Raw genomic sequence first — 24,190 nt, forward strand, 5'->3', positions numbered from 1 at the left:
CATTAGAAATGAACTCTTAATACACTGGTTAATGAAGTGGCTGACAAATAGGACAAAACAAGAGAGTGAATTCACTCATAGTCTTCTGAGCAGTGCTGTGATTAATGTGGCCTGGCAATGTGTGAGAGCAAACATTCCCAGACCACACTTGTTGCACTGTCGTCTCTGAGGACCCCATACACACAATTACCATATTTTTGGCTTCTTTGAGATAATTGCTTTAAATGTGTAAACAATGTAGTGTTATGACAGGCTTTGGAGAATTGTGCTCGAAGTTTAGATTCCTATTTCTCCCTCTCTTCCTCTCCTTTTTAAACCTTCTTTCTTCCTTCCCTTTATTCTTCCTTCTTTTCTTTTTTCCTTCTCTCTCTCCTCAGTCCCCTCCCTCCCTTCCTTCACTCTAGGCAGCTGGCTAATCTTGTCTCACCAGCTCTTGAACTTTATAGGAAATATTGTTTCTTCAAAAGTGGTTTCCCCAAAATTGACTTAAAGAATGTCCAAGTTCTTGTTATTGCTACTAATAAACAAAGAAATTCTAAATTCCATACATGTATAGAAAAATATTCAGTGAAAGTATATCCAAAAGGGGGAAAAAATGGAAAAAAAAAAAGCACTTATGCTCACCCAGATCCAAAATCTACATGAGGTTAAAGTAAAGTAAACATGAAATTTCATTAGAAGTGAACTGTTAATACACTGTTTAATGAGGTCCACATCACATTCTCTTCTATCTTGTGGTAAATGCACATGTACAATAAATCTCTTACCAAAGAGCAAGCAAAGAAGGATCGATAAAAAGACAAGTTCAAGTTTGGGATTTGTATTGTAAATAATGAGGGAAAGGGACAGATATTTCGGGGCAGAGCAGCGGTGTATAAACCTGTGTTATCTGAAGACAAAGTCAAATAAGTAGCATCATGTAGTCTAGGAATAAGAGGGATGTGGCTTGACTTTGGGAATAGGAAAAGGAATGGTTGTGAGCATTCACACATAGCATAGGATGCCATAAATGGCTTACACTTTACCACATGTAGGGCACACTTGTTATGTGAGTGATTGCCCACTGAAGATGACCATTGCATATTGTTTGTTAAAAGTGCTATTCTTTATTGGAAAGCTTGAAAATTGAAGTGTTTCCAGTAGGGAGACTGGGTGATCTATGATTTTTATTCTACTTTTATTTTAGAAAGAGAGAGATAGAGATAGAGATAGAGATAGAGAGAGAGAGAGAGAGAGAGAGAGAGAGAATTGGCACTCCAGGACCTTAGCTACTGAAGTCCAATGCCAGATGCTTGCACCACCTAGTGGGCATGTGTGACCTTGCACTTGTCTCACCTTTGTGTCTGGCTTACATGGTATCTGGAGAATCAAACAAATCCTTAGGCTTCACAAGCAAATGCCTTAACTGCTAATCCATCTCTCCAGCCCTGATTTTTATTCTAAAATGTAATATAGCATTCAAGTTTGGCACGCAACATCTATGAACATCACTGAGTATGAGCTTTATCATTAGTGTTATAAAGTAGCTTTCTTGTCCAGGCTCATGCTTTTCACTGGGACTGTAATTTTTCTGGATGATAATTGCCAATGATTCTTTACCTTTTGGTTCACATGTTTGACTTATTTCTCCCTGTGTCTTGTCTTTAATCTGACATGACTTATGATTTTTTCCCTTATATTCATAGTGCACTAATGCAGACTTTTATTTACACTAATCTCATGGTAGAATTCACAGACTATTTGGAAAAAGTGGTGCACAGTAGAAATGGAAACACTTAACATTTATGGCCAAAAGAAGTTAATAGCCACATTTCAGACACCATCTAAATGTTCTCGTTTCATCAGGAAACAAGAAAAGACAAACATTCACTGTTTCCACAGGAAACCTTGTACAAGACAGTATTATTAAATAACATCTCAGTAATCTACACACACACACTTAACAAGTTCAGCGAGTGATGCCCACATTAAATCTGTTTATATACCAAGATAATTGCTAAACCCTTCAGTGTCTGAAAAAAGAGAAAAAGAAAATGGAATAAATGAACATCTGTATAAATAATCAGATTAACTTTGGATGGACAACAAGATAAATGAAGTAATAATGCAAAGTCCTTAAAATATTCAGTACTTTTTGTTCTAAGAATGAAGAACATTTAAAAAAATATTTTATTTATATTTATTTGACAGAGAAAGAAGGAGAGAGAATGGGCATGCCAGGGCCTCCAGCCACTGCACACGAACTACAGACACATGTGGCCTCCTGTGCATCTGGCTAATGTGGGTCCTGGGGAATCGAACCTGGGTCCGTTGGCTTTGCAGGCAAACACCTTAACCATTAAGCCATCCCTCCAGCTCACGAAGAACATTTTTAATGGTAGCGTGAAATAAATTACAATATGTGAAGAATCCATTTGTTCAGATTATTCACGTGCTTTTGGTTATATAAGAAAACAATAGTGGCTGATTGCTTAGAGCCTTGATATCTCCTTTCAGTATTAGTAGACATGCAAGGTATATATTTCAGGCTCCTCACAGCCCTATACTCTCAAATGCAGAAGTAGAATAAAGTCTTTAAGTAACAACTTATTCTTAAACCAAGGAACAAGAAAAGGGGGAGAACTAGAGTGCAAACTAGGTTTACCAAGCATAGTGAGTGGCTTTGTATCAAATCTAGCTGGGATGGGACCCTTGGGATTAATAGCTCTACTATGAAGGTGTTCGCATGTGATTTCAACTCTACAGTGAGGGAAGATCCCACCTTGCATTAGTGATTGTGTCACAGACACAGAGCTTCTGTCACATGTGGTTTAAAACACCTCCCCTCCGCAGTTGGTTTTAAGGAAGCAGTTGTGATACTAGATGCCAGATTCAAATGGTTTTTTTTTTTTTTTTTTTTTTTTTTTTTTTGGTTTTTCAAGGCAAGGTATCATTCTAGTCCAGGCTGACCTGGAATTCACAATGTAGTCTCAGGGTGGCCTCGAACTCATGGTGATCCTCCTACCTCTGCCTTCCGAGTGCTGGGATTAAAGGCATGCGCCACTACGCCCGGCAGATTCAAATGTCTTGACCGAACACTGGAAGAGCAATCAAACAAGTACTTGGCCGTTTGCAGCTGCCGGCCTCTGCATGGTTGTGAGACCTGACTCTTAGACAATGGCAATGTCAGAACTTAGTATCACAGATCATAAATGCAATGGTGATAAATTAGGTGTAGAAACAAGACCAGCAATGTTCATAGACCGTTCCTACTGTTATTTAAGTTGAATTGATTTTCCCCTAGGTCTACATATACTTAAAAAACACATTTTGAGCCAGGTGTGGTGGCGCACGCCTTTAATGCCAGCACTCGGAGGCAGAGGTAGGAGGATCGCCAAGAGTTCGAGGCCACCCTGAGACTACATAGCGAATTTCAGGTCAGCCTGAGCCATAATGAGACCCTACCTCGAAAAACAAAACAAAACCAAACAAAAAAACAGATTTTGTTTATTTTTACACTAAAACAGGATACCTATTAACACAAGAGGCTGTTGAATCTATTGTGTTACTCCCAATATATGGCAAAAAAAAGTCCTTTCCACAGCGATCTTTATCTGATAAACCATTTAATTAAACAAAGACTTGACCCAGTAATGACATGGTCTGTGGTAGTGTAGCCCACTGTGAGACTTAATATAGCATCCCAATAACAGACCAACATTAAATGCCAACTATTGAAAAGGTCTCATTTTATCCAGCTTTTAATTATACGGATGAAAGGTCCAACTTTAAGACTTGCTCTTTGCTGTCTGCCAGCACTGTTAATCATCAGAATTCTATTATTTATTATCTCATCAGCATCCATTGAGGCTTACTACTGCTGGTAGGTTTTTAATGTTTCCATAAAAGCCAATTTTGATAGAGCCCTGGTGTTGTTCCTTCTTGTAGGTGGATGAGGTCATGCTAACTCTGAAGCAGGCTTTCAGCACGGCCGCCGCCTTGCAGAGTGCCAAGACCCAGATCAAACTGTGTGAGGCCTGCCCCATGCACTCTTTGCATAAGCTGTGTGAGAGGATCGAAGGTATGCTACAACTTGGCCTTGGCACGAGGTAGGGGGAAGGGCGGGGGGGGTGTTGCTTTGGCACACGGAAATGACAAAGCCCGCACTGTTGCTGAATACGTCTTTGTTTCCATGTGAACCCAGAAACCCAAGAGTCATTCTTCATGCGCGGGCACGCTGTCAGTCTTCTGGGTGCTTGACTTTCTCACTCTTTCTTGCTTCTGAAGGCAGATTCAAGGAATGGACTTGCGTTTCCCACAGTTCTTAACACTCTGCTGTGTGCACAGTGGGAAGTGAGCAAATATTTGTTGAATGAATGGAGAGAGGCAAACTCACCACTGGGCTGTTCAATGCTTCCTTTTGTTCCTCTCACTTGGGGATGCGTTCCTTTTCTGAAAAAGTTGGGAACTGTGGTGAAACTTGCTTGGCTTTTCAGGGGTGTCTGGGAAAGGGAGAGATCACAGAGGTGATACCGTGAAGCAGGTTTTTTAAAAAACTGTGTGTCCTGAGGAGGAGGGAAGGTATGAGGGAGGGCTGACCCCGGGACTTCGCTTCCCTTCCTTCTCGTCTTTCTTCTTCACATAAAAAGGTTGAAAGCTACCGGCCAGGAGAAGTAACGACCTAATAACATTTGTTAGACATCTGCTGTGGGTCAGACGGTACATGCTGGGATGCGGTGATGTTTGAGACACGGACAGTGTCTCCAGAAAGCTTTTAGTCCAGAGCAGAGGATGGGCATGTGTGCAAGGAAATGTGATCCAGCATCATTGGAACTAGAGTGGTTGGAAAGAAAATGTCAACTCCACCTCAAAGCAGTAGCTGTCTACTCATTGCAAATGCCAATTGTGATTTCTTTTCTGAAGGCAGCAGACATGCACGTGGTAAGCGGCAGTGATGGACAATCGCCCTTATCTTATATGGACCCAACTGTATGACCTAGAATGATTTCAGCGCAGTATTTAGGCTTACAAAGTTATAATGGTAACTTTGCAAAATACACATTGTCTTCAAACTTATGTTTACCCCAAATAGAACATTCCTTTCTACTTGGTGTGTGGGGTGGGGAGTATGTGATGTTGTTGGATTAGTGAGTTACATAATGTAGGAGAGATCCCTTCTTATCTGTCTATTCTCCATGGATCAAAGAAAGTCCCCAGTGTAAATACACCAAATTAATAAGGCCATTCAAAGAAGACAGCAGCATTTTTATTCCTTAAGGAAGGAAAATCTTATTAAGACACAAGAACGCAAGAACTAGCAAAAGCAGTTGGTGACTAACAGATGTAACTTAATGAAAAATTTGAAATGTTTACATGACAACAACTGCTTATGTCGAGGTGAAACTATAAACAACAAACACAGCGATAGCAGATTGGTATCCTGAATTTGTGAAATGTTTATAAGAAAGATAAACTACTAAGGAAGTTGTGCAAGTCTGATAATGAAGTGAAGTTGCCAAGTGTCACTAGATGTCAGAGGAATGAACATAAAACCTATGCTAAGGTAATCAGGTGGACTGTTGTTCAAGAAAATTTCAGGTTATCGATATATTTATGTAATAAAGCTGGAGTTCAAATAGAGAGAGCCATTTTGGGGTGACAATTGCTATAAATTCATTAAACTAAAATCACACATATCCAGTTAGCCAGAAGTTCCATGTCTTGATATGAGAAACTTGTATACAGACAATAATTGACATTTTCAAGTCTATGTTATCTGTACATGATGGAAAAGTGGATAATACTCCTAAAAGGCCATCAATATTGGCACTGAAGTAAGTTCACATTGTGACACAAATAATGCAAATGAATTTGAATGTGTTCATGATTATACTGTGAAACGAAACTATAATTTAGTGAATAGCATATACACCATATGTTAAAAAGATAATAATACAGTATATTGCACTTTGGAAAAAAAACCACTTTCATCTTTTAGATTCATAGAATAGTCACACAGATGTCTAAATATTTCTCCCTTATAATGTCTTACGTAGCACAGGACAGTGATCTAAACAGGAAATTAATATTGGAATAAACTGGTATTCAAATGAAGCCTTTCATTTGATCTTTGGCAGATTTTATGTTGTGTTTTTGTGCCTTTTCTTTTCTTTCTTTCTTTCTTTTTGGTTTAGTATCCAGTCAGGGTCCCGCCTTATATATTGCTACGTTCCCACTTCCCCAGTGTTTCGTGTAGCCTTCATCATTCTCTCCTTCATTCTTCCAGGGATGTGGATCAATAACAATTCACTATCTGAGAGTCTCTTAAGGAGATGATTCTAATAAATAAGCCTGAATCGTGTGTGGCTCCTACGAATGAAATGGATGCCTGTTTACTCTCTGTGATCACAGACACTTGTGCAGAACTTGTTGTACGCTCCACAGGGAGCTGATGTGCACACACTGTTCTTGTCCCTGTTCCCTTCCACACTGTGCCTTACACGGGTGCAGATACAGCAAAGCCCATGGGGGCCAGCTCTAGACAAATTCATTCCATCAGAACAATGTTAAAATCAGTAATGCTTATATGGAAAAAAATTTCCCAAGGATTTAATATAAATTATGCTTAAGAATGTGAAATATTTGCCAGGATGGCTGGCCATATGCCTTTAAGCCCAGTACTATGGAGCCTGAGGGATCTCGAGTTTGAGGCTGGCCTGGACTACCTGGTGAGTTCAAGGTCATCCTGTGCTACATAATGAGACCCTCTCACATATAACAACAGGGTTGGTGAGATGACTCAGTGAGTGAGTCACAGCATGAGGACCTGAGTTCGAACCCGCATCATCCACATGAAATTCTGTGAATGAGAGAGACAGGTGGATCCCTGGACCCTACTGGCTAGCTAATCTCGTCAAATTGGTGAGCAACTGAGGAAGACACCCAGTGTTGACCCCTGACTTCTATACACATGCATACGCGCACGCATGCCCTAAAACCAAGAAACAACAGGAAAAAAATAGAATGTGAGTGATTTTTTACATTTTATTGGTAACTTTGAAAAATAGTTAAGTAATTTACTTATGAGAGAGAGAGAGAATGGGTGCGCCAGGACCTCTAGCCACTGCAAATGAACTCCAGTGCATCTGGCTTCATGTGGGTACTGGGGAATCAAACCTGGGTCCTTAGGCTTTGCAAGCAAGTAAGTACCTTAACTGTTGAGCCATCTTTCCAGCCCATTTACTGGGAACTTTAATATATGAACACACTGTGGTTTGGTTGTGTTCTCATCATATTATCTCTTTTGTCTCCTTTTCCCTGCCTTTATTTCAGTGAGGACCCTCCTCCATCAAGTCACTCCTTTCTCTGTTTTGTTGTCTCATTGTTTTTGTCTTTCTCTGTCCTCTGTCAAAATGTTTTTGGGCTCAGAATAGTGTACGTTTTATGGAAGTATTGATAACTGTGGAATCAAGAATGTATCAGCTAAGCAGCACACACCTGTGTGATGGTGGTACCCAGCCTCATGGGTAACCAGTGGTTTTCTGATTGGCTAAGAGATCTGCTCTGTGGAAAGAAACCCATAGATGGAAGTGGGAACCAAGTCAGTATCCTGTGGAGACCAAGATTATGGACTCCAATGTGAAACTTCCACTTTTTCTAAGCCAAAAGATAGACTACACCCATCAAAATCTTTCTAAATTAAGTATGCTATCCCCTTTAACCTATCCTGCTCTCACTCTGTTGGAGAAACTATTTTTCTTTTTCAGAAGGCAGCGAGAACCGAGGGCAAACAAATCTATCAATAAGAAAAGAAAAGGTAGCTGATTCCCTGTCAGGAGATGAACCATTCTTTGCACATCAGCTAGGGCCCAGGTAAAAGCACAGAGGAATTGGCAAGACGATCACAAGTGCTGCTTCCACAGCGAGCCTGACAACTGTGCCAGGGTGATGAGACAGACACTGAGGATACTCAAAACGCACCAAAGCAGAAATCCAGAAGCTTCTGAGAGCACAACACTAAAGTAGACTTAAAGTGTACATACTATGGCTCAGGGAATTTTGTAGAAGAGGAGCAGAGAGGTTGCAAGAGCCACAGGGTGGAAGGGAATGTCCAGAGACATTGTCTCCCTCCTCTTACAATGACTGACTGCTGCTCTCACATCTCATAAGTCACAACCCCAGGGTTAATTCCAGCAACTCTACCAGGTAGGGCCCTCAGTGGAATGGGGTAAGCGAGGAGAGAAATGATGGTAATCAACACATGATGGGTCCATACAAAGTTCCTACTTAATTTTTAAAAAAGAGAGAGATAAAAGAGTATCAGTTTGTGTCAGGAGGAGAACACAGTGCAGTGTGCCTTCCTGCCTTGTGGTGGCTCCTACGTTCTTTCTATCCCTTCTTCCACACTATGACCTGAGCCCTGGCAGGCATATTAGAAACATGGCTTAGGGAAATTTTGCAGAAGAGGGGTCGGAAAGAATGTCAGAGCCATGTGTTGGGTCAGGATATGCAGAGACATTTGTCTTACCCATAACTGTGGGCTAACTTCACAGTGCATGACCCATATACCTCAACAAGGAGAGGCCATGGGAGTGGTTAGGTCACGGATGAGCCTAATATGATACCAAACTGACTGTATTTGCTGAATGCAAAACTAATTAATTAAAAAAAAATTAAAAAAAGAAACATTCTTTAGTGTTGAGCTCTCAGCAGCCTCTTATTTCTGCTTTGATAACTTTTGTCCCAGTACCCATTGCCATCTGCATGGGAAAGGTTCTCTGGTTATTGGTGAGGGCAGTACTCATATTGAATGTGCCTCTTCCTTGTGTTCCTTGGACCCTGGTGGGTGAGATGAAGATAATTCTTCCAGTATTCATCAAGAAGCCTTCCAAATGTACACGTCTATCTTCTTTGGTTACTGCTGCTGTTGCTCTTGGTTAGTGAGTGATTTTTAGATATCACAATACAAATAAACCGTTTCTTTGGTGCAATCACAGCCCAAACACTTGAAGTTTTATTCCTACAGAACGGGAGCCTCGTGAGGGGAGATATTCCTGTTTCATTAGTTCTGCCCTTTAATGTTACTACTGTTATTATTAGTTTATTTTTAAGATGCTAAGTTGGGGCTGGAGTGATAGTTTAGCGGTTAAGGTGCTTGCCTGCAAAGCCAAAGGACCCAGGTTCAATCCCTCAGGACCCACATAAACCAGATGTACAAGGTTGCACACGCATCTGGAGTTTGTTTGCAGTGGCCGGAGACCCTGATGTGCCCATTCTCTCTCTCTCAAATAAATAAATAAAAAAGAATTTTCAAAAAATAAACAAACAAACAATGTGAGCCACATATGTAATTTCAAGTTTTCTAGTAGCCACTTACAAGGAAAAAAAGATGCTAAGTTGTAAACTTAGGAAGTTTGGCCAAAGCTAGCATTGACTTTTTCCTTCTATATCAGGTTCAGGGCTAACGTTAATTTACTGTTGAGTTTCTATAGTGGCCACGCTTGCTGGCCTATTACGTGTATCTGGTTGTACGTGGTAATAGTTAGAAATTTGTTGTTGGCATTTCTCCAGGATCACTGTAGCGGCTGTTGTTTTTTGTGGAGCAGTTTGTCACCAAGTTGTAATCATTTCAACTGTTGTGCTCCAGGGTTTGTTTTAGGCAGAAACACACATCTCCTTGGGAAGACAGAAGTCCAGAGCCTGCTGGGGAGCGGTGAAGTGCATGTCTAACACACACCCCCACCCCTGGGACCAGTTTATTACACTTCCCTCATCCTTTCCCTCAGGTCTCTACCCACCAAGGGCCAAACTGGTCATCCAGAGGCATCTCTCATCACTGACAGACAATGAGCAAGCGGACATCTTTGAACGAGTTCAGGTAGAATTATGTGTATCTGTAGCCCTCACAGGTAAATAAATATAAGAGGTGAGAGTTGGGTCTCGCTGTTCTGAGTTCCTCCTTTTTTTTTTTTTTTTTTTTTGAGGTAGGGTCTCACTCTGGCTCAGGCTGACCTGGAATTCACTATGTAGTCTCAGGGTGGCCTCGAACTCTCGGTGATCCTCCTACCTCTGCCTCCCGAGTGCTGGGATTAAAGGCGTGCGCCACCACGCCCGGCTCCTGAGTTCCTCCTTTTTTAAAAAATGTTTTTGTTTATTTTTATTAATTTATTTGAGAGCAACAGAGAGAAGGAGGGAGGGAGGGAGAGAGAGAGAAAGAGAGAGAGGGGGAATGGGCACGCCAGGGGCTTCCAGCCACTGCAAATGAACTCCAGACACATGCGCCCCCTTGTGCATCTGGCTAATGTGAGTCCTGGGGAATCGAGCCTCGAACCAGGGTCCTTAGGCTTCACAGGCAAGCGCTTAACCCCTAAGCTGTCTCTCCAGCCCCTGAGTTCCTTCTTGACTCCTGTTCATGAGAGGTGGGAGTTGTACAAGTGTTTGATAGAACTGGAAAGCCATTGTGTTGCATGTGTGTCTGCCCGATGGACGAAAGCCAATTCAGAATGAAGGGAGCAGAGAAGGGCCACGCCGCCTCACTGTCCCCCCGCTTTGTCTGTTCAACAGAAAATGAAGCCCATCAGTGACCAGGAAGAAAACGAACTTGTGATTTTGCACCTGAGGCAGCTGTGTGAGGCCAAGCAGAAGACACACGTGCACATCGGGGAAGGGCCGTCGGTGAGAACATGGCCTTCGTGACCCGTGTTTGTTTGTGGATTTATTTACGTAGATAGCCGAAAGACTACAGACAACATGAAAGCAGTTTTATTCTCTTTGTGCTCATATCGCTTTTACAGCTCCAGCCAGCCAGACTTCTCCCCTTCCCCTCCAGCCCCCAGCCCCCAGCATTTATGAGCTTTAGGGGAAATTCTAGCAGGTACCGACACACTGAGATAAAATCTTTATAGTTTCAAGTTAGGAAATGACTTGTTGTTTGGAGTAGCAAAAAGCTGTCAGTGCTCATGCAGAAGACACATGTCTAGCGATAGTAATCTGTTGCTTTTTTTTCATATTCATATGAGTGAGTGTTTAATCTCATGAGAAAATTAGGCAGGTCAAAATGACGAGAACAAGGACAGCAGAAGTGCCGTGCCAACTGGGGAATGATGTTTCTGAGCTCATGGCTTTGAACTTACCCTAGTGGACTGTGGTGATAAAGCAAGACCAGTCTAACAGCAGCAAAGGATCAAAGGGACTCATTCATTACCTTTGTCCCTTTTCAGAGCACTAATTCTGGTTGTATAGTTCACTGATTTTTTTTTTTTTTTGCAGCAGTTTTTTTTTTTTTTTTTTTTCCTTTTGGAGACAGGGTCTTGCTATGCAGCTCAGGTTAGCCTCAACATCTTCATCCTCCTGTTTCAGCCTCTTCAATGGTGGAATTAGAGGCATGCACCACCATGTCTGGTTTACATCTATAGTTTCTTTAATGACCAGTGTGGTCCTCAGTGGGCTCCTGCGTGGGCTGTCTTCAGGCTAAGTCTTTTCTTTCAGTCTCTGAGTTCTTTGATGTTTAAGTGTTTTTCAACCCTGGAGTAAATTCTCCTATAACATGACTTACGCACAGAGGTGCCTCGCTTCTTAAAATTTACATCAGTATTCAGATTAACCTTAGTTTAGCACTCAAGTTTTCCCTCCAGCTCCACTCTCAGGTTCCCGTGTGTAACCTCTTCCACTTGTGCTGACTCTGTGTCCCTTAGGCACTCCAGTCATTGTGACTTTGTCCACAACCATCTCCCCCCCCCCCCGCCCACCAGTTCTGGGGAAGTCATTGATCCTTAGTTACTTTCTTGTTGATGGGACAAAACACCTGACAACAAGCAGCTTACGGAAGGAAAGGTTTTGAGGGGAGGTTTCGTGACAGTGGGTAAAAGCATGGTATAACAAACAGCTTGCTGTCACATCAGGTGGAGAGGAAGCAGCAAGAGTGAACACCCTCCAAATACCTGGTGGGCTGAACTAATAAACCTCAAGATCCACTTCAGTGACACACCTCCTCTTGCAAGGCTCCACCTCCCAAAGGTTCCACAACTTAACCAGATTGCCACCAGCTGGGGCCAAGTACTCAAAACACATGAGCCTATGGGGGACATTTCAATCAAATTATCCCAGTCTCTTTCTCCTGTCTGTGTGTCTGTCTGGATCCTGAATCATTTTCTCTCTGGCCAGTGAGCTCTCCAACTAATCTTCACACTTTCCTATTTGTTAGATATGTGTGCTCCATGTTGCGATCCCCTCCTCCAGAAAATTGTCAGGTTTCTTGCATGGAAATGTTCTAGCTCTAAGGAGCAGGTAGTGCATTCACAGTAGCCACTGCCTTCAGTGGGATCAAAGATATGTAGAACACACAGTGGATAGCTCATTGACTCTCATGGTTTTGTGTTATTGGTGAATACTTACCGAAAAGGGACATGACCTACACACAAAAGAAAACAGAATTATAACACAGGCATTATTAAAATGTTACTTTGCTTGCAAGGTGTTGACTCTGAAGCTTATGTCTTGTGTTTCCTCTGTAATTATAGACACAAAGGAGACACTTTGGAAAGGGTTGATATCAGTTAACTGAAATAATAGCAGAAAAATTGACACATTGACACCTCAAGTTTAATTTTTGTTAAATGAGGCAAGACTATGTTAGTGGAAAGGAAAGGTATGAAGGAAAAATTTTTATTTCTGTCACTTTTAGTGCTTACCGTATTAAAACCTTTTCTTTATTGTTCATTGTGTGGCACCTAGATTATTGCTTCTTAATAGAGCTATTGAAGAATTCTTGTGTTCTTTAATGGTTTAGTCTTAAACCTATAGCTTCAGCTTCATTTAACCTGCAATGTGTCCAAACTATAATTTCTCTTTTTTTTTCTTTCTCTAGATTATTTCAAATAATACAATCCCAGAAAATGCAACAAGCAGTGGGAGGTTCAAACTTGACATACTGAAAAATAAGGCAAAGAGATCCTTAACTTCTTCTCTGGAAAATATCTTCTCTAGGGTAAGATTAAACCATGACCTTTAGGTAAACATGTCTTTTTTTTTTTTTTTTTTTTCTTTCTTGGTCTGTTTTATCCTTGGTTGGTTCGCCAAAGAATTTGTTGAAGAAATGGTGCACATCTTTAATCCTAGCACTTGGGAGGCAGAGGTAGGAGGATGACCATGAGTTCAAGGACACCCTGAGACGATATAGTGAATTCCAGGTCCACCTGGATTAGAGTGAAACCCGGCTTCAAAACAGCAAAACAACTCACCATGATAACTATAATTAGTTAACACTTGTTTAAGATAATCTTTGGTAATCCCAGCACTCAGGAGGCAGAGGCAAGAAGATCTGGAGTTAGCTGTCAGCGTGGGCTACATAGCAAAACCCTGTCTCAAGAAAATTTTCCTTCCAAAGATCTAGATTTATCCTAGTGCCCAAGCTCCCTGAAGTTCAGAGCAACCAAAATTTATTCATAGAGACATATATTTATGTAAGTATAGAAAGGGGGAAATCAGATACTAATGGCCGATGCTGTAAGAACTATGCTATAAGAACTTTTGCATTTCTCTTGTTTCAAAAATGTCTGTCTACCCTTCTTTTGGCTGTTCTTAGAGGTTGATATGAAATGCTGAATGTAGTATAAATTAATGGAAATTTTTGTATTCCATTTAGTAGATGTATATATTCCCTTTAGATGTAAGCAGAGTGCTTCCCTTTCCACCCCATTGTTCTTTTCCTGAGTGATACAGTCTTAAAGCTGTTTACCATGACCAATTCAGTGTGTGTGTGTGTGTGTGTGTGTGCATACATATGCATATGTCTGCTTGTGTTCATGTGTGGGGTACATGTATGTGCATGTATATGTGGAGGCCAGAGGACAACCTCAGGTGTTATTCTTCAGTAGTTCTGTCCCCCTTTTAAAATATTTTATTTTTATTTATTTATTTGAGAGAGAGAGAGAGAGAGAAATGGGCATGCCAAGGCCTCAGCCACCACAGATGAACTCAAGATGCATGTGCCACCATGTGCATCTGGGGAGTCAAACCTGGGTCCGTAGGCTTCGTAGGCAAGTGCCTTAACCGTTAAGCCATCTCTCCAGCTCCCATTCCCCTTTTCTTGAGACGTGGTCACTCTCTGCCAAATAGGCTAGACTGGCTTACCAGTAGGCCTCAAGGGTTCATCTTTCTCTGTTTTACCTTCACTGTGATGACAAGCACACCCACCACGCCTGACATCTTTTTGTGTGGTGGGGCAAACACTTCACTGACTGAGCTATTTCCTGAGTTCCACAATGCAGTGTTGAAGCCACAGACAGGTTCCAGAGGCCCTGGCGTCCATGATGGTGCAGACCAGGGCGCCAGGGTTCAGAGTGTGAGTGTAATCAACCGGATGTTGGAGTGAGCTCGAGAGAAGAAGCTGTCAGCTATCCTTGGGCTGTGGAGGAGAGCATGCTCGCAGACAGCCCAGAGACCCTGCAGCCTGGTGTGGGAGAGAGGCCGAGAGAGAGAGTGGGCCTCCCTAGACCAGGTGTCTTTACAGTGTGGGGAGGTGGAGTCTGGCCAGGCTGCCATGGTGATTGCATGGGGTGCGGAGCATAACAGCCTGAGGGGGTGAGAAGAGTATCTGCCAAGACCACGCAGGGCACCGAGCAAATGTGTCAGTGTATTAAGAATAGTGGCAAGCAGGGAGAAGAAGGTGACAAAAAAAAGTGCAACAAATTAGAATGATCTCTGTGTTGTTGGATTTAACATGTAATCTGTATGAAATCCATTGCATGTGTGTGCGCACACATGTCTGTGCATGTAGCCCTTAGGTCTGTTCTCTGAGAGAACTTGGGAGCAGTTTTTTTTAACCTCAAAAGATAATAAGCCTGGTTAGGTGACATCTAGTACCAGGGCTTTTGTTTCTTAGATGACTTGTTCTAGAAGGAACCCAGATCCTGGGAGAAAGAGCTCAGTCCAAAAGTACAGGGAAAGTACAAGATAATACCAGTGTTTTCATTTTCCACTTCAACAGGGAAGTACTTAAAAATGACAGTGATATATTATAAACACAAAATCCTTGAGGAGGGCTGGAGAGATTGCTTAGTGGTTAATGCCACTGCCTGAAAAGCTTAATGACCCAGATTTGATTCTCCTGTACCCATGTAAAGCCAGATACACGAGCTGGCACATGCATCTGGAGTTCGTTTACAGTGACTAAAGGCCCTGGTGCACCCATTTTTCTGCCTCTTTCTCTCTCTCTCAAACAGATAAATATTGAAAAAAAAAATCCTTGAGGAGCTAGGGAGATGGTTTGGTGGTAAAGGCGCTTGATATGCAGGTATTAGGGCCTGTGTTTGGATGCCTAAAACCCTCATAAAGCCAGAGGCAGTAGTGTGAGCATCTATAATCCCAGCATGTCTAAATCCCAGGGAGATGGGACAGGGGAAAAAGAAGACTCCTTGAAGCTTGCAGACCAGCTAGCCTGGTGTGCTCAGCAGTGAACAGCAAGAAGACCCTACCTCAAACAAGGAGGAAAGAATTGAGGACCCGCAACCTGAGGCTATCTTCCAACCTCCACATGTGTGCCATGGCTTGTGTAACACACACACACACACATGCACACAGAGAAGGAGGGAGGGAGGGAGAGAACACGGCTTCTGTGGGTGGATACAGCCATGTCTGGGGTGATGATGTGGACGTGTCACCAGGCCCACACTGAGCACAGCCTATAACACAGCAGCACTGAATGTAGAGGCTTTAAGGATGAGGGAGTCAAGAAGACTGTGTGATGCTCTGTACCACCTCCCCACTTCAGCGGCAGGAAGATCATGACCAGATGAGAGCACTTGACCTTGAACCAGAGTTGTGAGCTGAACATAAATTTTTTAAAAAATTTATTTGCTTGAGAAAGAGGTAGAGACAGAAAGAGAGAGAGAGAGAGAGAGAGAGAGAGAGAGAGAGAGAGAGAGAGAGAGAGAGAGAGAACGAGAAAGAGAAAGAACACATCAGGGCCTCTAGCCACTGCAAATGATCTCTAGATGCATGTAACACTTTGTACATCTGGCTTTACAGGGGTACTGGGAATTGAACTCTGGTCCTTAGGTATCGCAGGTAGTTGCCTTAACTGCTGCGCCATCTATCCACCTGGAAAATATATTTCTTTATGTTATCCATCCCATGGTATGGTGTTGGTTATAGCAGAAAACAGGAAGAACAGAATGGGGTAGCCAATTCCTTCCCTTTGCTGTATTTCATTTTCCTCCTGGGAGACGAGGGTCATGGCACGCAACTGCATAGGAGTTTGGTGTCACGTGACACACTTAGTCCTCTGCCTAGGCTTTCCTGTTCCTGTTGTAAGACAGTGTCTTGTGCATAATGCTGCCCTTAGCTCTGAGCTGTTATGTTGTCCGTATTTGAGAAATGGTTCACTGAGTTTTTTTGCTTTGTTTTTCTACATTCTGTGACAATCTAGGTGGCATTTGTTGGAATTTACCAGCCAGAGGATCTCACAGTTATAAGGTCTTGATTATAATTCCATTTTTATTGACTTATGCCACTGAGGAAGGTAGAGAACAATATTCTCAAGCTAGTAATTATACCCTGTCCAGTCACGCAACACGCATGACTTAAAAGAATATAGAATGGGCTGGAGAGATGGCTTAGCAGTTAAGCGCTTGCCTGTGAAGCCTAAGGACCCCGGTTCGAGGCTCGGTTCCCCAGGACCCACGTTAGCCAGATGCACATGGGGGTGCATGCATCTGGAGTTCGTTTGCAGTGGCTGGAGGCCCTGGCACGCCCATTCTCTCTCTCTCTCTCTCTCTCTCTCTCTCTTTCTCTCTCTGCCTCTTTCTGTCTGTCTCTCTCAAATAAATAAATCAATAAAAATTAAAAAAAAAGAGCATATAGAATATTCTGGAATTAAAGGAAATACAGTATAATAACGTACTGTCTGTGATGCTCCAAAGCAAAAGGCTTCACTGCTTAGTAGAAACAATGAAACCAGAGTAGTGTAAACTCATAAGTTGTTTAAAGGCCATCCTATTAGGATAAAATATATTTACAAGGTGTAAAATTAAGCACACTTGAAAAAAAAAAAGCACTTGTAAGAACCCAGGATTTAATAAAAATTGTAGACAGGCTAGGATTTGAATGGCCCAGTAGCCATTTCGTTACAAGGCTAAGGGTTCGGAGCTCTATAACTCATGATGTGTCCTGTCAAAGAAATGCACGTTCAGACATAATGATAGTTATAGACAGATGTGTTCATGCTATGGAAGGAGGGAACTTTTTAACCTTCTGAGAAAAAAAGCAGGTGGCTGTGTAAAGCGCTGGTTGTGCCATTCATTAGCTAGGTGAAATTCAGCCCCCCCAAATCCTTCCATGAAACCCAAGCCACAGGTTGAATCAACATAACCCTCAGAGAACAAGCTGCCAGAGAGAGAGAGAGTTAGGCTTTTGAGAATGTTCTGTATGGCAAGGCGATTTTATCAAAAGCCTCTGAAGTCAACTTGATAGGCAGATGACATTGGTTCATAAGTTAAATATTTCCGCTCATTTTTTTCCCTATTTTCTTTTTTTTGTTGTTGTTGTTGTGATAATACACAAAATCCATTTTAGCTATTTTTAAACAAACTGTTCGCTGGCAAGAAGCACAGTCAGCACCACGCTCCATCTCCACAGCTGTCTTCAGCTTCTGAAATGGAAACTCTGCACACTTGTAACAACACCTAACCCCCCCCCCCCCGCCTTTGCCTTTCCCCAGCTCCTGGCAACCCCTGATGTACTTTCTGCCTTCATGAAAGACTACCTTACACACCTCATTATAAGTGTGATCATACAGTATTTGTTTGCTTGTTCTGCTGTTTTCAAGGTAGGGTCTCATTCTAGCCCAGGCTGACGTGGAACTCACTCTGTAGCCCTAATCTGGCCTCAGACTTACAGTGATCCTCCTGCCTGTGCCTTCCAAGTACTGGACTTAAAGGTGTGCGCCGCCACACCTGGTAGTATTGTTTTTATTTTTACTAGCTTATTTCACTTGGCATAGCACCTTTACGGTCCTCCATGTTGTAGCCTGTGCCACAACTTCCTTTTGAAAGCCGAGTAATGTTCCATTCTACACATAGACCCCATTATGCTTATTCATGTGTCTGCCAATGCATACAGGAGATGCCTCCACATTGTGGTTACTGTGAATAATACTGCCAAGAGAATTTTTGTACAACTATCTAATTTCCTGCTTTCATTTTTTTTGGGGGGTGCAAACCCAGAAGTAGTGTGTTGAACCATTGGCAGATATATTTTTATTGGAGGGAGGGAGGGAGAGGAAGGGGAAATACTCTATTGCTTTTCATAGTTGATGCATCATTTTTAAAAATTCCTACCAACAAAGCTTCCATTTTCTCCATATCATTGCCAACACTTGTATGTTTTTTAAATAATTATTCTAATGGGAATGTCTACATTTATTTGTAAAAAGAATGTGTCTCATAGAAATCAGTTGCTGGGCTGGAGAGATGGCTTAGTGGTTAAACACTTGCCTGAGAAGCCTAAGGACCCTGGTTCGAGGCTTGATTCCCCAGGACCCACGTTAGCCAGATGCAGAAGGGGGTGCATGCATCTGGAGTTCGTTTGCAGTGGCTGGAAGCCCTGGCGCGCCCATTCTCTCCCTCTCTCCCTCCTTCTCTCTCTCTCTCTCTCTCTTTCTCTCTCTCTCTCTCTCTCTCTCCCCCTCCCTCTTCTCTGTCTGTCACTCTCAAATAAATAAATAATAAACAAAAAAATTAAACAAAAATATTTAAAAAGAAATCAGTTGCTAATGAATACAGTCTCTTTATCTAGTCTTTTTGTTCATGGGCATATGCCAACATCATTTATGGAGCTTTCTGAAAATCCGGATCCCTGGGCTTCACCCAACATTTATTGTATCAAGACATATTGTTTGTGGACTGAAGTGCCCCTGGCTCAGGAGCTCTGTGAGTGACCGCAAGGAACAATCTGAGCTTTGCACCTTAACCCACTATTTCTGATTGTTCCCGAGGGCCGCTTGCTGTCTGAGTGTGATCACACACGAGTGGCATTACTCTCACAGGGGGACTCGTTAGGCATCCAGAATTCTGGCCCCTCGTGTCAGCCCTGCCTTGTCAGAAATTCTGCAGTCAGGTCCGGTAAGGAGGGATTTAACAAACCCTCCAAAGTGACTCAGGCTCAGGTTGGGGAGCTGCTGTTCCTAGACAAGCCTGCTCCCTCAAGACAGACTCTCAGAACACGGATCCAGTCTCCACCAGCGTCAAAGGCCAGAACTGAACAGTGATTAGTAACAAGTGTGTTAGAAAGCAGGGTGCTCGGGGATCTGAAGGCAAGACTAGCCCAGCAGATCTTACATTTATGAACTTACTTATCTTTCTAAGGCATAGCTTCCCCGTTAGCAAAATGTACACTGATTTATGTCCCATTCTCTTAGCCATCTCGGGTGCTGTATTCTGTGATCAGCTGGAGCTCTTTGTATTTATAAGGGAGCCAGAGGGCAGAGTGTTGCTCATGACCTCTGTTTTAATGCCTTGGCACTCTACTCGGCAAGTGCAGGGCTGACTTTGAAGTGTCCCTTCTGCTGCATGCCTTGAATTGCTGTGATGACTCCCAGCAAGGACATGGCCCATCTATTTTGGTCTGGGTGGATACTGTAGCTTTTGTGACCCAAAATGATGCCAGATGCCATGAATGCTGTGATCGTCCAAGGTTTCACTTGCTTGTGTATAATGTAGTGGGGCTTATGAGGATGGTTGGCAGCTACCCTTGCATGAAATGCCACCGAGCAAAAAGGGTTTGTGTAGGGCGATGTCAGTTTCCTCACTCCGAGTCCTATGTCTCAGTCAGAGTTTAGCTTATAATCTTCCCCCACCCCACTTTCATATATCAAGATGTTTGCCTAAGCTAACTATCGTTGTTATGACCTGGGATCCATTTTTCAGATGCTTAGAAGTTCAGCTCATAAACATGAAAAAGTGGGCGAAGGAAAAAATGTAAAAATAAATTACATGGAATAAATAAGTGATGAAATACCAAGTCACAATGTAATAAAACTGAGGAAGTGGGGTAAAGACAGAAATTTGTATTTTGGTTGTTTGATGCTATTCCTTCAATCAGTTTTCCAAAATGCTTACTACTACTATATAATGTAGCATATTTTGAGTATAGCCTTTCTTGAGGGTAACAGCCATTATGTACTTGTGGAAGTGAGTGTATTACTGATGGGTGGTAGAGTATAACTAATGTAAAAGTAAGTTTACTCTTAAAGTAAGTTTGTTTTCTTTTATGCAAAACAAACAGAAATATGGATAAATACTGACAATGAGCAAAATACAGTTAAATTAATTTAAATTTAATTTAAATAGAAATACATTTTTGAGCCGGGCGTGGTGGCGCACGCCTTTAATCCCAGCACTCGGGAGGCAGAGGTAGGAGGATTGCCATGAGTTCAAGGTCACCCTGAGATGACAGAGTTAATTCCAGGTCAGCCTGGACCAGAGTGAGACCCTACCTTGAAAAACCAAAAAAAAAAAAAAAAAAAACCAAAAAAAAAAACAAAACAACAAAAAAAAAAACAAATTTTCTAGTGATGGAAATGGTTTGGTACACCCTGACAACTTTTTTGTACTGTGATTTGTAGAAACACCCCCCACGTTGCCGTTGAGGATAACAGCTAAAAATGTCAGAAAGCAACTTCATCTTTCCTATTCCTCTGGGCCACACCCACACTAATGTCATAATTTATTAGCCACAAATATAGTTTATTATGAGGGGCATGTTAGTTACAGCATAGGCTGAAAAACTTAAGAACCTTGCTGAGGTTCTAGAACATCAGAGAAATTCCACTTAACCAAAAATAGACCAGTTAGTTTTATTTGTGAGTCTATTTTCCAGAAAACTCAATATGGGAAGGCAATGCTGAGGGGGGCATAAGCACTCCACTTTTAATGTGTGTTCTGTGGTCACAGGGCTGTGCTGTCCTTGACCTGGCTGTGTCGTTGACTGGGCCAGCATGGTCTCTCACAGTCTCAGTCTCCTTGTCTGGGAAGTGGAGCTAAGTAGCTGTGTTGCCTCACAGGCCTGTGAAAATTGGGTGAGCAAGCACAGTGTGAAGTGTTTCACAAAGCACATGGCTCATGAGGCACAGCTGTGAGTGTGTGATTGATGCCCTTGCTGTTATGCAGGAAGCCCATGGGGATATAAAACTACAATTAATAGAACTTAATGTGTAAGCATGAATACTATTTGTAAAATAAAATAGGACAGTCATAACTAAGAACAGGAAGAAAACCTCTTAAAACTCCCAATAGCAGACACAAAAGAGAAGGTGTCACTTAGAAGGCTAGGAAACTAGGAATGAAAAGAATCTTCCAGAACATTGGACACAAAGACAAAGAACAGGAAATTGGACAAGGTAAAAAGTTACAAGATTGCTTTGGAAACTCAAATGCCCAATGGTAGGGGCTCCAGAAAGAGGAAACAAAGGCAAGGAATTTTCACAGAAACAATTTTAAACAACATCTCAGAACGAATAAACATGTCTCTAGAGTTCATAGGCTCAGTAAGTGTACATTAGTATGGCTGAGTGAAAGTCATGCCAAGGCATATTGTGAAATTGCAGAATGTCCAAGAGTCAACTGAGATTATGTTTCAAAGAGAAATCGCAGGTTATAAACAGAAGCTGTGGAATCACAAGTCATTACACTTTTAAGCACTGCTAAGGTATTATGAAGGAAAGTTTCCAAACAGAATCATATATCTAGGCAAACTAGTCATGAACTGTAAATGTAGAAAAAGATGACATTTACAGATATGTAAATTAAAAGAAAGTACCTGGTGAACATGTTTTACCAAAATAAGGAATTGAACTGAAAAAGAGGAAGGCAGGGGATCAGGAAGACAGATTCTAATAGTGTAGAAGTAAAAGAAAATTTCTAGGTGAAGATGTCAGGAAGATCTGTAAAGTCCAGATCAGGGCAGCAAGACAAAGGTGGTCTCTGTAGGGAATTTTTCCCATATAACGAACAAACTATATATGGTGCATTATGTGAACTACTGGAGAGTTTTGTAATGAACTAATGATTGCTGAAATAGTCATTAATTCCATGAGAAACAAATATACAAGACATGATATCTTACCAGGTGTAATCAAAGTAAATATGTACTGTAGCTACAAACAGTATTTACAAAGTTGTGATAAAGGAAAAATATGAATTATCTCAAACTTGTAGGTATATTGAGAGGGGAAGGAAAGACAGAGACAGACAGAGAGAGAGAGAGAGAGAGAGAGAGAGAGAGAGAGAGAGAGAGAGAGAGAGAGAGAGAGTGAGAGAGAGGATGTGTTTGTGTGTCTAATGATGTAAGAATAATAAAGTCTCAACTTCCAGAATAGTAAATCAACAGATGATGCCTTAACTAAATAGTAGGATGAGTTGAATATTAGAAACAGTATAAATCTTTGCAAGGTTTGCTTTTGGGAGTGTGGTGGTATTCAGTGTGAGAGGGAATTGGTGCTCATGACTTTTCATTATAAGATTCACTAACATAATTTGGCTTTTGAAATTTTATACACATAGTACTTTGATTAAAATTTAAGGTGAAAGGCTGGAGAGATGGCTTACTGGTTAAGGCGCTTACCTGCAAAGCCAAAGGACTGAGGTTTGATTCCGCAGGACCCACATAAGCCTGATGCACAAGGTGGTGCATGCATCTGGAGTTCATTTGCAGTGGCTGGAGGCCCTGGTGTGCCCATTCGCTCTCTCTCTCTCTCTCTCTCTCTCTCCCTCCCTCTTTCCCACCCTCTATCTTTCAAATAAATAAAATATTTTTAAAAATTTAAAAAATTAATTTGAGATTTAATCCCCCAAACACACACACACACACACACACACACACACACACACACACACACACATATATGTATATGTATATGTACATGGAAAAATTTGAAGCATTATGTAAATATTGTGCAAGTTTGTACTTGCAGAGTCGCCATCACATAGACCTGACTTGTACCTTTAGTTACACCTTTCAGAGCTTCCCCATGTGTTTAGAATTGGTTTGCTCCTTAAAAGTGTCCAAACGACGTGGTTCCCATTCTGCCTTTTCCTGCATCATTTGGCTTTAGTTTTCTCCTACATAAAGTGGGAGAAATAGACAACATCTTATTTCCTTTCTTAAGATCATTTTTAAATGCATGCCATAACACCTTGTGAAATGATCAAGAAGTAATTCACTAATATTGCAAAACACTGATATCTAATTTTCTAAAGTAAGATAATTCATTGGAGTAGTTTTTAATGGAATTGCTATGGGAACATAGGAAGTAAAATTAATAAATTTTAATAGGCAGGTTTTCTTTTGTGGGGGGAAGGGTACTAGGATGAAATCCACATCCCTGCATATGATAACCAAGTTACCACCTACCCCAGACTATATACATTAAGACAAGGTCTTGCTAAATTGCCTAGGCTGGCCTTGAGCTCATTGTATAACTCATTCTGACTTCTAACTTAAAGTCCTGGCTAAGTGTTGGGATTGCATTGTAGTTTGTCTTTAACCTATTTATTTTAATGCTGTAATGTGGATTATGATGTATGCATATACTAGAAAATATACTTCATGGAGGGTGTATGTAACTTTTTTGATTTCTTCTAATGTTCTTTCTCCGTTTATTTTTCTGTATGAGGTGCAGTTGTTACTAGAGTTCTCCTCCATCTTGCGGATGAGTAACATGAAAATTGGAAATGGTTCTGATTACCTTTCAGTAATGTGCATTAATACAGCTGAAAATTTTGAGTGAGCCCCAGAGGATTAAGTTAATGCCCATGTGGAGTGACAACCTCAAATGACCTTCTACTGTTCTGAAGCAAAACTGCAAGCTGTATTAATGATAATAGTTACTTTCTTCACTTAGGGAGCTAACAGAATGAGAGGTCGGCTTGGAAGTGTGGACGGCTTCGAACGCTCTAACAGTCTTGCTTCAGAGAAGGTATCTAGACAGAGCTCCCTGGATTGGTGCAAGTTGTGACCTAACAAAATCCATAGTAATTATGTTTGCCTAATTATTTTATGAGGTTTTTGTGGCTTTAAACAAAAAAAAAATATTTCCAGCTGTGTTATTTTGAATAAGAAGATTCTGGGTTTCAACAGTTTGTTCATTCAGCTAAGTCATCTCCTGTCCATAGGCTAGCTGTGATCTCTAAAGCATTTCCCTGTTTGAAGAGAATCT

The 24,190-nt window shown here is 41.6% G+C and overlaps 1 protein-coding gene across 4 annotated transcripts in view; it reads left to right on the plus strand.

The window, feature by feature from the left end:
- Tbc1d4 (TBC1 domain family member 4) overlaps window positions 1-24,190 on the plus strand; it is a 233,068-nt gene that overhangs the window by 165,877 nt on the left and 43,001 nt on the right. For all 4 annotated transcript variants that reach the window (XM_004651026.2, XM_004651024.2, XM_045145431.1 and 1 more), the window contains exons 5-9: window positions 3,928-4,060; window positions 9,765-9,856; window positions 10,543-10,653; window positions 12,845-12,964; window positions 23,876-23,950. In XM_004651026.2, coding sequence (XP_004651083.2) covers window positions 3,928-4,060; window positions 9,765-9,856; window positions 10,543-10,653; window positions 12,845-12,964; window positions 23,876-23,950 — 531 coding nt within the window. The remainder of the gene's footprint in view (window positions 1-3,927; window positions 4,061-9,764; window positions 9,857-10,542; window positions 10,654-12,844; window positions 12,965-23,875; window positions 23,951-24,190) is intronic.

The sequence above is a fragment of the Jaculus jaculus genome, chromosome 3 (assembly GCF_020740685.1).
Source record: "Jaculus jaculus isolate mJacJac1 chromosome 3, mJacJac1.mat.Y.cur, whole genome shotgun sequence".
Classification (NCBI taxonomy): domain Eukaryota; kingdom Metazoa; phylum Chordata; class Mammalia; order Rodentia; family Dipodidae; genus Jaculus; species Jaculus jaculus.